The following is a 16,072-nucleotide window of genomic DNA, read 5'->3' as shown; positions in this document are numbered from 1 at the left end:
AGAGAACTGCTTTGTATGAAAGAATATTTTAGCAACTACATCATTAAGGAAAAAACAAATAGGAATATTTTTTTAAAACAGCAACAGAATTGGTCTTAGTTAGCATGCTTCAACTTCATGTTGAACAAAACGTTGGAGCCAATTGATCTGTTGTATCAAATGAACAGATCTCTGTTATTTTAGGAGAAAAGTGAATTGAGTTTTCAGTTTAACCAGAATTGTGGTGTTATTTTCCCCATCCTTTACTAGCTGCAGTTTTACAGCAAAATCTTAAGAACAATCCTCTCATAATCTTCTTATGAAGCACCTGAAATCATCAGATATAGGCAAGAAAGTACTTCTAAGACAATAATTTGCATTCAGTACAGAACCTGGAAATGAACAGATATATTTGTGGTGGATAAGCCAGCACTGAAGAGAAAATCTTATTTTTTGTTTAGGAAAGTTTCTTTCTTCTTCTTTTGACAAGTTTATTGATGACTGGAAATTGCTAACTGCGTATTTTAAGATATTGAATCAGAATAAAAATTAATGAGGACAAGACAGGAAAATTGATTTTATCACAATAAACAGGTGTTGTCTTCAAAATAACCAAAACATCATCTTTAGTCAGCAGAATTATGTCTTTGGAACAAAGACAGAAATATCCATGTTGATCTAGTGAGATCAACATATATGGGGAGAATATAGCTATTATCAATGCATTAAAGGAAAATTACTATAAATATGGAATAGCAACACTAATTCAATATACAGCATTTTCTATTTCAAATTATTTCTCTCACTGATCAAAGCCTTATCTCAGTAAATGAGATTTCAAAACGTTTACAGAAAATGAAGTGCTTGTATTTACAATCTTTTCAAACAGATGCTTGTTTCTGTAACTCTTTTTGGATTTGTAAGAATTAGCAATGTATATCAACTTTTTGACACAGAAAGCAAATCTTTGGGTGAGGAATAATTCTTATGATGCTCCTACTGCTAGTGAATTGGTACTTTTATTGCACACAGATGCTTCACGATTTTCAGAAATAAATCAGAAAATATTTAAAAATTGGTTGAAATGGAAATAATCTGTTTCCACCTCCTGTTAGAAGTGGGACTGTCAGCAAAACTGACTGCCTTGAACTCAGAATGCACAGGTGCATTACCCTGAAATGTGAAGCACTGGATGTTAGCACAATTGGCTCAGAAAGACTGACAACAAAATGATATCTCAGGAAGTGCCCATGATGTCCTTCTAAAATGTCAAAAAATCTGTGACCAGCCACTTACATTTAAATATTTATTCTTGTACTTAACACATTCATAATGCTCACAAATGTGCAGTCTGTCTCTTCAGAAGACATTTTGGATAACATTCTGATCTTTGCTGTTCTGTGTATCAATTCATCAATGAACACTGGAATAAATCTCTAGGCAGGTAAGGCTGCAGAGGTAACTATTGAAGTATCTTGCTGAATTGCTTTTCAAGTTAGACATATATTCCTCCACAGGATGTCAATGACAGATTTAGTATACCTGGTGGTCCTGGAGCACCTCTGTCTCCCTTTTCTCCTTTTAAGTGTGCTGAACTGTGCAGTTCCCAGGAAGCTCTGTTTGCTTTAGCGCCTGCCACAATAGTATCAAAAATTCATAAGAACTTGAAAACAGCAGAGACTGTAGTAATGAAAACCAAACCACTGAAAGTGGGAGCAGACTTTCCCATGTATGTGGGGCACATGGTTCCTGTCCCTCTGTGCCTCTCTCACTCATGATCATCGAATGGCTGCCTGACTGTCCTCTCTTATCAACCCCAACATGTGCAAGACAATCTCTCTCTTACAAGTCAATCTTTTACTCCCCTTTCCCTAACCACTGCTGGGTGGTTAAGATCCTCTAACAAGATCCTCTGAACAAGTCTGGTTCTATTTTTCCATTTGTGAATTTCACTGGAGGAGAATCAGAAACAGTTCTTGATTATGAATGAGTGTTGTATACCACATCTTCCCTTCCCTTCCCTTCCCTTCCCTTCCCTTCCCTTCCCTTCCCTTCCCTTCCCTTCCCTTCCCTTCCCTTCCCTTCCCTTCCCTTCCCTTCCCTTCCCTTCCCTTCCCTTCCCTTCCCTTCCCTTCCCTTCCCTTCCCTTCCCTTCCCTTCCCTTCCCTTCCCTTCCCTTCCCTTCCCTTCCCTTCCCTTCCCTTCCCTTCCCTTCCCTTCCCTTCCCTTCCCTTCCCTTCCCTTCCCTCCTCCAGTTATACAATAGCCAAGAAAAAGCAAAAAGCTCTTAAGTATGAAAAACCCAACAAAAAAAAAAAAAAAAAAAAAGAACTTATTTAAACCAATGTACAAGAAAAGAATTGCCCACCATGGTCATTAAGAAATTCTTGATTTCCAGGATAGGGAGGGTTCACCTTCAGATGAAGAAACCCATTACAAATTATCCATACATATTAATAAATGGAAATGCATTTCTTAGTGTGACTGAAAAGCCTGGCAAGTTTGCATGCTGGTAAATATTATAACAAGACTCTGGAATTATCTCCAGTTTGACAGGGTCTGAGTATTAGCTGATCAAGTTTTTATGAGGATTATGCTCTCTGACATGCAGCATGCTTTCAGCAAAAGGGTAACATCATGCATTTTGGAGGCATCAGCAAATCCTACTCTCAGTTGTTCCAGTGAAGCATCAGAAAACTTATTATCCAAGAACAATTCTGAATTTACAATACCGTGTTTGGAAGCAGAATTTGATTTTTGACTCTGAGATAACAGCTTGTGTTTATAATTCTCTTCATCAGACCAGGGCTATGTTATGTCTGATGTTAACTTGTGCTCTGTCTGATGTTAACCAGATGCATTGAAACCACAATATGGAGACAGAAACTATTCTAGTCTATCCTCTTCTGTCACCAGCTACCTGTAACAGTGGGCATGCTACCTACCTCTGTGCCTGTCTTCAAAATAGGGACAATATAGGAACTGAAATGTAGCAAGTGCTTGGAAATCTTGGTACTTTCTAGTACTCTTTATAGGAAACTAAGCGAGTGTATGAAAAAATGGAAGTTGCTGCATCTGGCTAATCCTGTAGTACTAGCCCGCAGAAGTCTTACTCACATGGATAGCTCCATTAACTTCAGAAGTTCAGTGCCCATGAAGAAAAACTGGTGGGGTTCAGTCTGTAGTTCTTTATCGGCACTCATTTATGTAGGCATGAACAGCAGACTTCTTATCTATAAACTTGGATAGGTTTAGGAGATTACTCACAAACATAGGACAAATCTATCCAGCACGCTCAGGTGCATGAAGAGATGTTTACAAGTACATGTTTTCTACATTACTTGTGCATGTTAAAGTTAGTGCTATTTTTCACTGATGGTAACCTTCTGGAAAAGTGGCTATTATTATCTGAAATTCAGAGAAAATTGGCTTGTTTTATTTTAATCATTCCACAGAGAATCAGAGGAGAGTTGAGGCTGGAAGGCATCTCTGGAGGTTGTCTACCCCAAAGGAGGATCAACTACAGCAGGTTGTTCAGGGCCTCATCCAGTCAGGTTTCAGAAGTGAGGCTGACAAATACATATGTGATTATGGCCATATGGACATATGTTATACAGTGGGAGTGAGAAGATTTAAGGGAGAAATTCAGGGGTAAAAATACGATGTGTGGAGGTGGTAGGCCAAAAATGTAGAAATGGCAAATTACCATATTTATTTATGGCAATTGGTATGTCTATTTATTATTAATTCCCAGAAAAGATCACAAGTTGGGATACAACTTTTTTCAGCAGTAAGGTTAGGGTGATGATGAGTATCAATACATTTAGTATAGAGGAAATCAAGAGCTGTTTCTCTAAAATCAGTGAAAAAGAACTGTAATGCAAATTGGAGGAGAGGGCACAGTATTACTCGGAGCTACACTGTTTAACAGAAAAGTATAACCCTACGCTACTCAGGAGTGGACTGTGGCTCCCAAAGACAGAATCCTTTCTATGTACATACCCCACAGTCGGATATTGCCCTAGGGAAAATACTTCCAGAACTGAACTATGCTCACCATTCATTCTAGGATGCAATTTCTGTAATTAATTAAACAAAAATTGCATTTTCATATTTTCATATTCTGAAAATATGAAATCCATCTCTTTTCTTTTCACATACTATGTGTGAAACTGCAGGTGCTTTGAAGGCTTTGTCATATTCTTTGAAAAGGAGGGGCAGATCTTCACCTGCTGCAATTCTATGTGAACAGTACATTTGAGGGTCAAATAAAGAACATGATCTTTCTTTTCTGATGCATCTTTCATGCCACAATGAAACACATAACAAATCTTATTTTGGACAGGGAAATTAAAAACAGCTAAAGACATAACAACATGAGGACTGTATTTATACATATATCCAAAAAAATACATGTACCTGTATGTATACACATTCAGGTTCCCAAAGCAACTCCTAAACTATGGAAACACAAGCTTTGAAAGGCATTAAAAGTATTCAGAAAACAAGCAATCAAAGTACTTTAAGCAAAAGAGTCTAGTGTTTCTGGTTCTGTTATATATTTTATACATGGTTAAGTTTTCATAAATGGCTAAACACTTGAAAATCTGTTATCCCGAAGAACAAGTAAAACACATCCCTGGTGCAAAGCAGAAGGCAGGGTGAGAAAAGCTGCAAGGTTATGGTGTTTAGGTGTACAGCTGCTTTGGTTATGTTCTGTCATGGCCATGCATCCTGCTAAGAGCAGATTCTGCATGTGTCACTTACTGGCATTTTGCAATGAGGCCTGGGAGGGACTGGGAAAACTGTCTATTGAAAACAGGAGGGAAATTACTTTAATGAGCATAGGTATGATACAGCATGTAACACACCATATAAACCTAGCAGTCATGATGAGGCTAAGCCTGGAAACAAAACCACCACCTCCGTAGAAGAAAGCCCAGCTGGCTGCCAGGTCTGTCATCATGTCCCTCTCTGTGAGGCCATGGGGGCAAAATTCTTCCATGACAGTGGCTTTGGTTAAGAGATCTTTCTTCTCTGCACACAAGCAAGGTCACCCACAGTGAGCTGTGTAGACTGAAACCAGTTTTGATGTTTCCTTTTGCAGACTGCTTCTAGAGCAGCACATTTCTGCTACAAACCAGTCACTGATCCCCAGCTGCACTTACTCCTTTGATATAAAGTATACGTCCTGGAGGTCCAGGGGGCCCTGGGGGTCCAGGCAAGCCAGGAAGGCCCTGGAAAGAGAAAGTGAAAGAAGGAAGATACTAGACAAAAAATAAACCCCATCTGCAAACTGGAACACCTAAAGTACTGCATATTGAAACTAAATTAATGTAAGTATGTCTCTCATCCAAGGAAAATTAGGTATTCTACACTGATCTAGATCTCTCAAAACTGCTAAGATTCATAAATTTTCAAGTGCCAGTCAGATATGTACATGCTAATTAGCAACCATGTGGAACCCTGGCAGACTGGAGGCATGACTGCCTTTTATAAAAAATGCATGTCAGCTCTTAACTGTTCAATTTGAAAACTTGGCATAAGGCTGTGTTCACCTTTCAATGCAATTTTCTGTATGGTGACATATGTCATTTCATCAATAATTAGAGATCCATTAGATTTTATCTTCCCTGAGCACTCCAGGAAGGACTACTAGAACATGCAGCCTCTTTTGTTTGCTTTTTTGCTTTAACCTGTCAGCCTGATGTACTTCATCTAGTTATACTTGCTACAATAGCTTTTGTGTGGTTAAGGCAGACAATCCAGAAAATGAACTTTAATATTATTTGAAGATATGGAGGAAAGGAAAATCTACTCTTATATTTTCTGTCAGTGGGTTGTAATTTTTCCTGTCATTTTCTTCCAATTTGCATTTGTCTAATTTGTTTTCACTTTCCAGGAACTATATTTCTATTTATACCTTCTTCTATGGGTGTAAGCCACGTTCAGTACCTGGTCTTTTTTTACTGTGGAGGTACCTAAATACTTACTAATTCTGTGAAGATACTCACCAATTAGTCTCCCTGCTACTCACATAAAGCAGTATCATCTCACTTATATTTATTGTCTAGATAGACAAGACACTTGTGCCTTGCACTTTGTGTGCCATTTTTTTTTCTTTTGAACAAACTAGAACCAAAGGCTTCCTACAACAGAATCAATTTACAAAAATTTCTCTACTGAAATACAGTGATACTGACTTTATGCTAACACAGTAACATACCCTTGTAATTTTTTTTCAGCATTATCTCTGATGCAGATAAAATAGCATTAGCTGCTGTTGTGACATAGGTACCCATTTTACTAGCACAGATTTTCGCATGACATCAGAACAACCACACAAATGACTGCTGTTGTGAAGCTTATTGTTTATGCTCAGCAGTACTAGTTCTTGTGCGGTCCAGTTTCAATGTTTGTCATGAGACAATTTGTCTGAAATCTTTTAATGAGAACAGACTTGCAGCAACAGGAGCTTGGTTCATCACTTGTCATTCCACAATTACAGGTTGTGAGCATGAATATGCTGTCATCTGTGCAGAGGTCATTGTTTTGAATACATGTACACAGCAACTGTAGCAGGTAGCAGGTATTAGTGAGTATCTCCTTGATAGTAAGGTAGATACCACTTCCCTGTGATATGCTCAAGTGTTGTTTGTACCTGGGCTAGAAAGGTCAGAGCCTGTGGGAGTATCTTCACATCATGAGAAATCACACTGGTGGCCTGGATCAGAAAGTCCTTGACATATATAAAAAAACTGGAATTCCAAATCCTTTGTTATTTGAAGCTGCTATGGTAGCAGTGAGTGGCACACATAACTGTTACACCTGGGAGCTGACACAACTATGTGTATCTGCAAGAACTGCCCAGACAGACCCAGAATCTGACTTTTCAAAGACTGCTGCTAGATAGGAAAAGTAGCAGAAACACAATTATTTCTGGAACATTTCATCTTTTTAGTCCCATCATCATTTGAAAGGAATCAATATAAATCAGACTTCAGATTTTAACAGATTTTATTTTTCAACTAATTGAAATACAAAAAACTTACATTAAATGCTTCACCTCGATCACCTTTCACACCTCTCAGTCCATTCTGTCCTGGACGGCCCTGAAATAAGTAGAAATAATTTAGTATGTGTCAGAAGCAAGCTTTCCTATCTTTATTCCACTTGAGAGCACAATACATACTGGGCGTCCTGGGAAGCCAAGTTCTCCTTTGGGTCCAGTAGGTCCTATTGGTCCCTGAACAACAACAAAAAAAAGTGATTATGGCCCATTTTGTTGACCTATATTTCATTATTTAGAATAAGAAACAGTTTTATATCTATATTAAAAATCAGTCTGTGACTGCCTATAGAGACCGCACAGAACACTCTCTCTGCTTGCTCTACTGAGTGATCTCAGAAGCTGAGGACTGCATGTTACAGTCACCTATCTGAAGTCTGCATTCCCAGACCCTTGTCGGGTGTGCAATTCAAAACTGACTCACTATGTATTGAAGAAAAATTAAATGCATCAGTCAGGAAAACAAAAGGAAGTTAGAGATGTATGCTTTGCTCATCTTCTTTCCCCCCCCACCCCCCGCCTTTTTTTATTTCTAATTATTTTTTACTCAGGCTCTATGAGGAAGTATCTGTGGATTGGCCTAAGAATTCATGCAGTGCCAGGCTTCTACTTGCCTCTCACCAGCCTGGGTTTGTGGATTCATGGGGCTGATAGTTGAAACAGAATCATTCCTTCTTTATACAAGTTTGACTGACTCACCAGGCTCCACAAAGTAATAAAAAATGAAGTCTATATATTTTTGCTGTACAGGCCTCACACTAAGTACAGATGTATTTTTTTTCTATGGGACAACACCAAATTGTATCGCCCCATTAGCAGCAATGATCAAAGGGGAGTTCTGTGCTCAGAAGAGAACTGGCTGAGCAAAGCCTTGAGACAGGCTCCATGTGCCAAACTTTCCTGAAGTGTGACCATTCCCACCAGTGCTAGCAAGACCTTCCTTATCTGCTTGCTGAACTGTATGAAGCAACTCGTGGCAGTATAAAAGGAGATGTAAAACACAGAGTTTGGGGCTGAGAGGAAAAGGATGCACAGCAAGTAGCAGTGAACACAAGCCAGAACATGAGGAATTACAAACAAATATAAGGAAAATTTTTTTACTCCAATGTTTGTCAAATGTCTGGAATGTGCTGCCCAGAAAGGTTGTGGAATTTCTATCCTAAGAGTTGTTGAAAACTTCACTTGACAAGTTCCTGAGTTAAAGAGACCTGCTCCAGGCAGTGATGTGCACAAGGTCATCTCTGAAGTCCATTTTCATTCAAAGTTATTGTGTCAAGTTGAAGGGGGAGATCATCTTGCAGTCATACAAAGAGAAGGATAGGAACATCCTTTCTGGTAAGTTAAGGTAGCCTCCTCAGGGATTCTGATACACAATAATTAAAAAAGCAGTTATTTAGCACACCCAGTTATACCCTTTGGAAGGCTACAGAAACTGATGTAAAAATCTCCTATGCACCCTGGTGTGCAGAAATGTCAACACTCTACTAACATTCACTAAGCCACAACAGTGACCAGGCTATGTCAAAAGCAGAAGCAAACAAACATCCTTTACATCCTTGATTTTTGGAATACTAGACAGAAGAAATTGGCGCCCTAACACTGCTGGGTCTGGGCCACTGTTCTTGTTTTATAACTAATTTATTGTGCTTTCTTACAACCTTCCATGTCTGGTCAAAAGTATCAGACCAAATACTTGAAAGAAGGCCTCTAAATCCTGATTTTGGTACATGGTCCTACTCTACTGCCTGGTGTACAGCTTTCTCAGAATCCAACGCAGTTGCAATTTATTGGCATTGACAGAAATTGAGCAAATGCAGTTAGTTGTTTTAATGTAAATCATATAAACAGAGACTAATTTAGGTGGAAAAAGAGCAATCCGCTTGCACAACCTCTTGCTTACATGACAAACATGTACATTAGGCTTGTAGGTTAGGTCATGCCACTCAACACCTTGTTTCAGAACAAATTGCAAGAGGAAAAAAGGAAGCTTTTATACAAAGGATTCTTCAGCTTATATAGACTGATACGATACATTCTACTTGATTAGCTAGTTAATAAAAACGTCTTTCTCACACACTGTCCTTGAGAAGAACAGAAAAACAAGGTGGAAAAACACCACCTGCAGATTGTTTATACTAACAAGTTATCACATTCTTACAACTCCCTAAAAATTCTCACAAGGCACTGTGAGAAATGATTGCCGTTTCTCTCTCCCTGACCAGGCTGGCATCCACATCTCTGGGCACCCATTTCTGTGTTTAATCACTTTTAACATGAATTTTTGCCTTTATACCTATATATGTCACAAGCTGGAACTTTTGATCTTTGTTACTTGTCTTCTTCCTGTGCATCTCTGAGAAGGACCTGACTTTTTAAAAATTATTCCCTTTCAGGCCACAGCAGGGAGCAATTAGAGCTCCTCTCAGTCTTTTATCTTCAGAGCTAAACAAACCCAGTTCACTCAGAGTCATAAATCTGACAATATTTCACTGATGGCTTAGACATTAACAGATACATTTGCTCTACCAGAATTTAAGCTCTGCATCAAGTCAGTAGTTACAGCAACACATATGTAACAAACACATTCTTTTCTGAAGAACACTGATGGCCCTGAAGCACGAATACTCCTTATCATCCCTACTCAGAAGGAATGAAAAGCTAAACCATACTACCTTTACATTTACTAAGGCCAAAACAAAACTAAAAAATAAGAAACCATTCATCTTTGGAATAATCTTACCATTGGTCCCACTGGTCCCATCACTCCAGCTTCACCCTGTTGAGGACCAACACAGAGAGAGCAATGACAAGGAGAACTCCTGCAATGTCTAGCAGAGGTGGCTGGTAACATGGCCACAAATAATTCTGGAGGAACACAGCACAGCATTAGCTCACCTTCTCTCCTTTTCTTCCTAATAATTCAGTTAAAGATCCATCAGCAGAAATGATAGCTCCTGGTTCTCCCTTTTCACCCTGCAATTATCAGAGTAACTACTGTTTACAAAGCAGTTCCCAGTGAATCAGAAGAAGTCAAGGCAGCATTACTTTTGTTTGAAGCATGACAGATTAGTCATGCTGTGATATCAAACATAAAGTGATATCAGTATGAGTAGGGTGAATCTTGATTCTGGGAAGAAAAGAGATGATCTTTCTAAAAACATAATACACTAAAACTGCTCCCTGAGATTAATAAGTTCTTATTAAAAAAAAAAAAAAAAAAAAAAAAAAAAGGACGTGATTTGCTCTCCATAGAGTAACTATGTGAAACATGCTGTTTTCACAAAAGGTCTCTGCCAAAGGCAGACAGGTTACTGGTGTCTTCTTGTGTACCATCACCTTAATGGTCAGTAAATCCTGCTGAAAATGCACCATCTTGATAGACCAGTAAATGTTCAGATTTTATGATCAGGAAAGCATGAATCATTCTCTCTATGTGCCTGGCATGATGAAACCTCATTAACTTTAATAAAGGCCAGGTCCCAGCATTCAAACTGTAACCCTCTCCATTCCTGTTCCACCACCACAGATTACCACTTCTCAGTGCTAAGTGCATGGTTCCCACTCTAGATCTTTCACCTGTAACTTTCCACTTCCTACCTTCGGCAGCTTGCTACAACACCCAAGATCTTAGGGAACAAATCTAGCTTGAAGCTAGCAATTGCATTGCTGATTAAAATGACAGTCCAGGTTATAAACCTTTCAATGAACTTTAAGTGTTGTAACTCAATTCTTCTCACAGGTTCTTAAACTGTTGTGAGTTTTTGAAGTCTCCCTGAAGATAATTTGGATACTTTGGAATCCCCCTGAGGCTTGGTTGGCTTCACTGACTTTATCTTCTGTGAGAATTTATGGACCGGAGGTTGAATTTCATGATCCTTTAAGTAAAGGTTTCTGTAGAGCTTCACTGTGGTTCCCAAACTTCATCACTCTTGAGTGTAGCCTGCTTTTCACAGCTCAGAAACACCATCAAATACATCACTATATTTTTGGTGCGTCCAAAATTAAATGCTTTCAAAGCTTTGAGTTCTTGTCAGAGCAAGAACTGAGAAGCAAAAGCAAAGAAAAGCATGAACTGAGAACCAGAAGCAAAGAAAAGCATGAACAAAATAACAAAAGTAAATAGCTCCACAACCTAAACCAAAAATCACCCAACTGGTTCTAAGGCTGAGCTTGATCCTTTAATGCATTTTGTAAAAGAACAGGAAACCTTATGATAAACAGGGACTGGTATATGTGGCCTGAGAGCTTTCCTTCTGAGCAATGACAATGCTGTTCATCTGCTATCCCATTTAAACCATAATTAACCATTTCCAAGTCTTCCTATTACTTGTGAGAAAGTGAGCTCAGCTACTTAGAAAGAACAAGCAGAAAGTGTTTTTGCTTTTCTTTTTTAGTATCCCCAAGATATTAGATGTTCCTCTCCCCTGCTTCCTGAAGGTGGATAAGAAGGGGAAAAATCTGGAACAGCTGCAGTATTTGCAAAAGAGCAGAGTCAGTCTTTAGTAACCTCTCAGCAGTGCTATAAAATACAGACGTTTTGTGAAGAAACAAGAGAAAGAATCTTAAGAAGAGAGCTCGTCAAGTCTTGTACTTTCTTTGGGAATTAAAAGTTGCAGTCTTCTTTCTGTAGGCAAAGCCCTTTCTGGCATAGGAGGAGGAAAAGTTTGATCTTTTTTTTGTTTGGGCTTTTAGATAGGATCCCAGGGTGTCAGCACAACAATCAGCTGTCAAGAAGAGGTCAGTTCATGTTTAATGTTTAAAGAGACTTAACATGATAAGTGCATACTAAGCTGATGAATTTCAACACTAGGGCAGGAAGATTAGTTCTTGGTGAGATTATATCAGGGGATGCCATTTAGCATTTTCACATTCTCCCCAGTACATTTTTCACATGAACTTATTAAAATCACAATTCCTACCAAAATTAGAATCATTAAACTTTTAATGTCACTAAGTACTTGTCATCTAACAGATTTCTCAGCATATACTTTCCCCTATGCATTTTTTCATACCTGCTGTCCTTTAGGTCCTCGTGAACCAGGCAAACCAGTGTCACCCTTTGGACCTCGAGGGCCCTAGGCAAAAACAAGTACATAAATCCATAGTGATATTTGTGAAGAATAGGGAGCTAGGTTATTTTACTAAATGTAATTTTAAGTTACTGGCAAACTTGACCTTAAATCACTCTTGTTGCAATCTAAGAATTCTTACAAGACTAAATTGCTCTCCGAATAAAGTTATTCCCTAAACCAGATATCACATACGGAAAATTTTTTAGAAAGACCAAAATGAAAAATGCCTGATGTTTATCACAGTGCAGATGACACATACATTCACAAAGGGAAATATGCAAACATTAATAAAAATGTAAATTCAGCCTAAAATTCTCTATTTCTTCTGTACTCAATCCTCTTTCTCTCCATGATCATTCAGCCAGACTGATTTTCAACGGAATTTCTGAAGGTATACTTTTAACAGTATGTTAAAAGAAAAAAAAAAAAAAGAGAACAAAAGAGTATGTGAAATAGAGTTTATGTATTTGAAAACAAGATGATTTCTTTATCTGTTTTGTGGGGAAAGCATTCCCATCAGATCAAATTGTACTTTACAATCTTCCAAGAGCATTCAAAAGCATTCTTTTTACCTAAACTCAAGTCTACATAATTTCTGCATTTGTCAAGAGATAAATACAAGACATGAGGTGAGAACAAGAATGGTATTTTCATGTCTGTAGAAATTCTACAAGGGACCAAGAATTCCTTATATCACCTTCTAAATGTTATCAGCTCTTTTTCAAATGAAATATATATTTTAAGGAGCCTTTTCCCCTTTCTTTAGTTTTCCATGCAGTCCACAATACTCAAGACTCTGAAAGCAACCTTCTGTAGAATTTTAGACAATTTGCCAGCATTTTATTGACATCTTTTATCAGCTTTCCCAGTTTTCGGCTTAATTGTTCTCAGGCGATAGACAAAGGATCCTGAGACCATATGCATGCTCTGAACTGTAGAACGATCATAACAAGGAAAGTAATTCCATCACACTACACAGAATATGAATACAATAATTAGAACAATACTATCTGAAGTCATAAGCCAAATAATCACAGAATCACAGAATATTCTGGATTGGAAGAGACCTACAAGGATCATCAAAGTCTAACTCTTGGCTCTACCCAGGACACCCCAAGAGTCACACCATGTGCCTGAGCGCAATGTCTAAACACTCCTTGAATTCTGTCAGGCTTGGTGCTTCACCATTTCCCTGTGGAGCCTGTTCCAGTGCCCAACAAACCTGTGGGTGAAGAACCTTTTCCCAGTATCCAACCTAAACCTCCCCTGACACAACTTCAGGCCACTCTCTCAGGTCCTGTCACCGGTCATCACAGAGAAGAGATCTGTGCCTGCCCCTCCTCTTCCCCTCACAAAGAAATTGTTGACTGCAATAAGGTCTCCCCTTGGTCTCCTCTTCTCCAGGCTGAACTGGCCAAATGACCTCAGCTGCTCCTCATATGGCTTCCTTTCAAGGTCCTTCACCATCTTCACAGCCCTCCTTTGGACACTCTCTAACAGTTTAATGTCTTTCTTACATTGTGGCACCCAAAATGGTCTCCAGCATTCAAGGTGAGGCTGTCCAATTACAGAGCACAGTGGAACAATCACCTCCCTTGCCCACCTGGTGATGCTATACCTGATGCCCTCCAGGACACAGTTGGCCCTCCTGGCTTCCAGGGCACTGCTGACTCATATTCAACTTACCACCAACCAGGACCTCTAGGTCTCTTTCCCTGGCACTGTTTTCCAGCATCTCATTCCCTGGTCTACATGCACAACCAAGGTGACCATCCCAGGTGCAGAATCTGCCCCTTTCCCTTGTTGAACGTCATACAGCTGGTGAACTTTCAGCCCTCTGGTTTATGCAGGTATCTCTGCAGGCTCTTTCTGCCTTGGAGGGAGTTAACAGCTCCTCCCAGTTTTGTATCATCTGAAACTTGGTATCCCTCCAAGTCCCATGTCTAAGTCATTAATGAAGATTCTTATACATGTATGGCAGTCTGAGCAGAATAGGTATGTAGCATAGCAAAAGGCACCTTTTGATACTATGGTTGTGATGGTATATGGATATATGGATTATATGGTAGCCATGGTATGTTATTATGAAAAATCATAAATATTTCCTAAAGGATAAACTGAAAAGGGAACATCTTTGTAGTGGCGACAAAAAAGCCTGAGGAATAACACATTTACATATACGTATATGCAGATAACATTTAGAAGTCCATTTGTTCCATTTGTTTCTCCTATATGGCACAGGTCTTCCTTAGGTAGTAATTTTCCATTAATTACACCCAGATTTAAACTACAGAACTGACACTGAGATAAGCCTAGTGGAGTATACTTCATTTCCAACAGAATAAATTTCTAACTTGAAATTGAAATTTTTAATTTCCTAAGACCTGCAGCATCCTATGTGAAAATTTATTAGACTTCATGCAAATTGTGTATAATATACATTTTAAAAAATATTAAACTATATTGAAAAATATTTTTAAATCCTAGGAAATATGTTTAAATCCTAGGCAATTAATACTTACAGGAAATCCTGATAGACCTGGCATGCCATCTGGCCCCTGCAAAATGAAAAAACTCACACTCTTACAAACACATATTACAGACTTGCAAAACAGAGCATGCATTTTTCATGTATTGTGTGATTTGTGAATATCAACTCATCTGCTACTGAATTAAGAACTTCATTCAGTTGACAGTAAAGGTGTGAACCTCCACAACACCCTATGCTTCTAACTTAGTATGTACTATCAAAAACTGTTGAGGCAGAGATCCAGAAAAGACTGAAAAAGGATGACATTTTCTACATAAGAAAGGCATGCAACCATTATTCAGCCCCCTCTGAATCTTTTCCAGATACTGGCACAGAGACCAGAGAAGCTGCCCACCTTTCCCATTTTGGTCCTGGATGTCTTTGGATAGAAAACGGATTGTGTAATAGGCTGTGAATAGAATTACAGATTGGGATTTATATCGGTCACATTTAAGATTGCCCTGCTCTGGTAACTGCAGAGAGACACTTTAATTCTGGTTCAGATCAGCAGAATGCTTATTTCCCCACTCACTATGCGACTGCACCTCTTTCCTGATTAGAGTTAGAGCTTTGAGACTGAGGTTCAAATCTTTCTCACTGCAACTGCTCTTCAAGCTACAGGACCTACTTCTATTTTATGGGAATGTGACTCTAACATCTATCACAAAACAAAGATTTGGATCACCTGTGGCAAGTACTGTGGTAGAGCTCACACAAAGGGACCCATACTGTCCTGGCATCCTATTACATCCAGGGATTAGGAGAACCAGGTCTTTGAGACATACATGAAAATACTCTTCCATGAAAACTGTTTTACCATAAGCATGGCTGGATGCAGCCACAATAACATGAAGTTGTGCTATGGATTAACAAGTGGAAAGAGCCATGCTAGGCTAGCAGAAACAGGTTACAAGCTGCTGCTGGAGCTAATGCCCTTCTTCCCAGTTCAACAACAGATTCAGCAAATATTTGTTTTGGGACAGCTGTAATAATAAGATACAAAGTTTTTGCAAACTTAAGCAATGTAGAGTGAAATTCTGCTATTGGCTATGAATATTCTGACTTTCCTTGTTTCATCAGGGGTTGAATGTGGAGGAGATAACAGTGCTCACCAACAAGAAAACAGATGAAATATACAAACTAGAATTCACAAATGAAACTAGCTGTAAAGTGGGGTGCTTAATTTGTGGTGGTTAAGATTTTGCAAATTGCAATATGTTGTACACTTTTCGGCAAGTTTGAATAGACTCCACAGCTTGGAAAAGATACATTTCTCTTTGGATCCAGTTCTAGGAACTTGAAATCATTACCAATCATGACCAGGCATTCAGGATTTCAAGTATTTGACTGAACTATTTTGCAGGTAGAAGAGAACCTGAGTTTTACATCTGTTGTTCTCTCATGAAATTCCTAGTTTTTCAT

The 16,072-nt window shown here is 38.8% G+C and overlaps 1 protein-coding gene across 4 annotated transcripts in view; it reads right to left on the bottom strand.

The window, feature by feature from the left end:
• Window positions 1–16,072, bottom strand: part of COL15A1 (collagen type XV alpha 1 chain) — a 114,636-nt gene that overhangs the window by 14,720 nt on the left and 83,844 nt on the right. For all 4 annotated transcript variants that reach the window (XM_053989223.1, XM_053989231.1, XM_053989241.1 and 1 more), the window contains 10 exons: window positions 14,643–14,678; window positions 12,061–12,123; window positions 9,944–10,021; window positions 9,789–9,824; window positions 7,172–7,225; window positions 7,032–7,091; window positions 5,148–5,216; window positions 4,747–4,788; window positions 2,348–2,393; window positions 1,522–1,611 (listed from right to left, as the gene is read on the bottom strand). In XM_053989223.1, the coding sequence (XP_053845198.1) occupies window positions 1,522–1,611; window positions 2,348–2,393; window positions 4,747–4,788; window positions 5,148–5,216; window positions 7,032–7,091; window positions 7,172–7,225; window positions 9,789–9,824; window positions 9,944–10,021; window positions 12,061–12,123; window positions 14,643–14,678 (574 nt within the window). The remainder of the gene's footprint in view (window positions 1–1,521; window positions 1,612–2,347; window positions 2,394–4,746; window positions 4,789–5,147; window positions 5,217–7,031; window positions 7,092–7,171; window positions 7,226–9,788; window positions 9,825–9,943; window positions 10,022–12,060; window positions 12,124–14,642; window positions 14,679–16,072) is intronic.

Source organism: Vidua macroura, chromosome 1 (assembly GCF_024509145.1).
Source record: "Vidua macroura isolate BioBank_ID:100142 chromosome 1, ASM2450914v1, whole genome shotgun sequence".
Lineage (NCBI taxonomy): Eukaryota > Metazoa > Chordata > Aves > Passeriformes > Viduidae > Vidua > Vidua macroura.
This window is presented reverse-complemented; position numbering and strand designations above follow the sequence as displayed.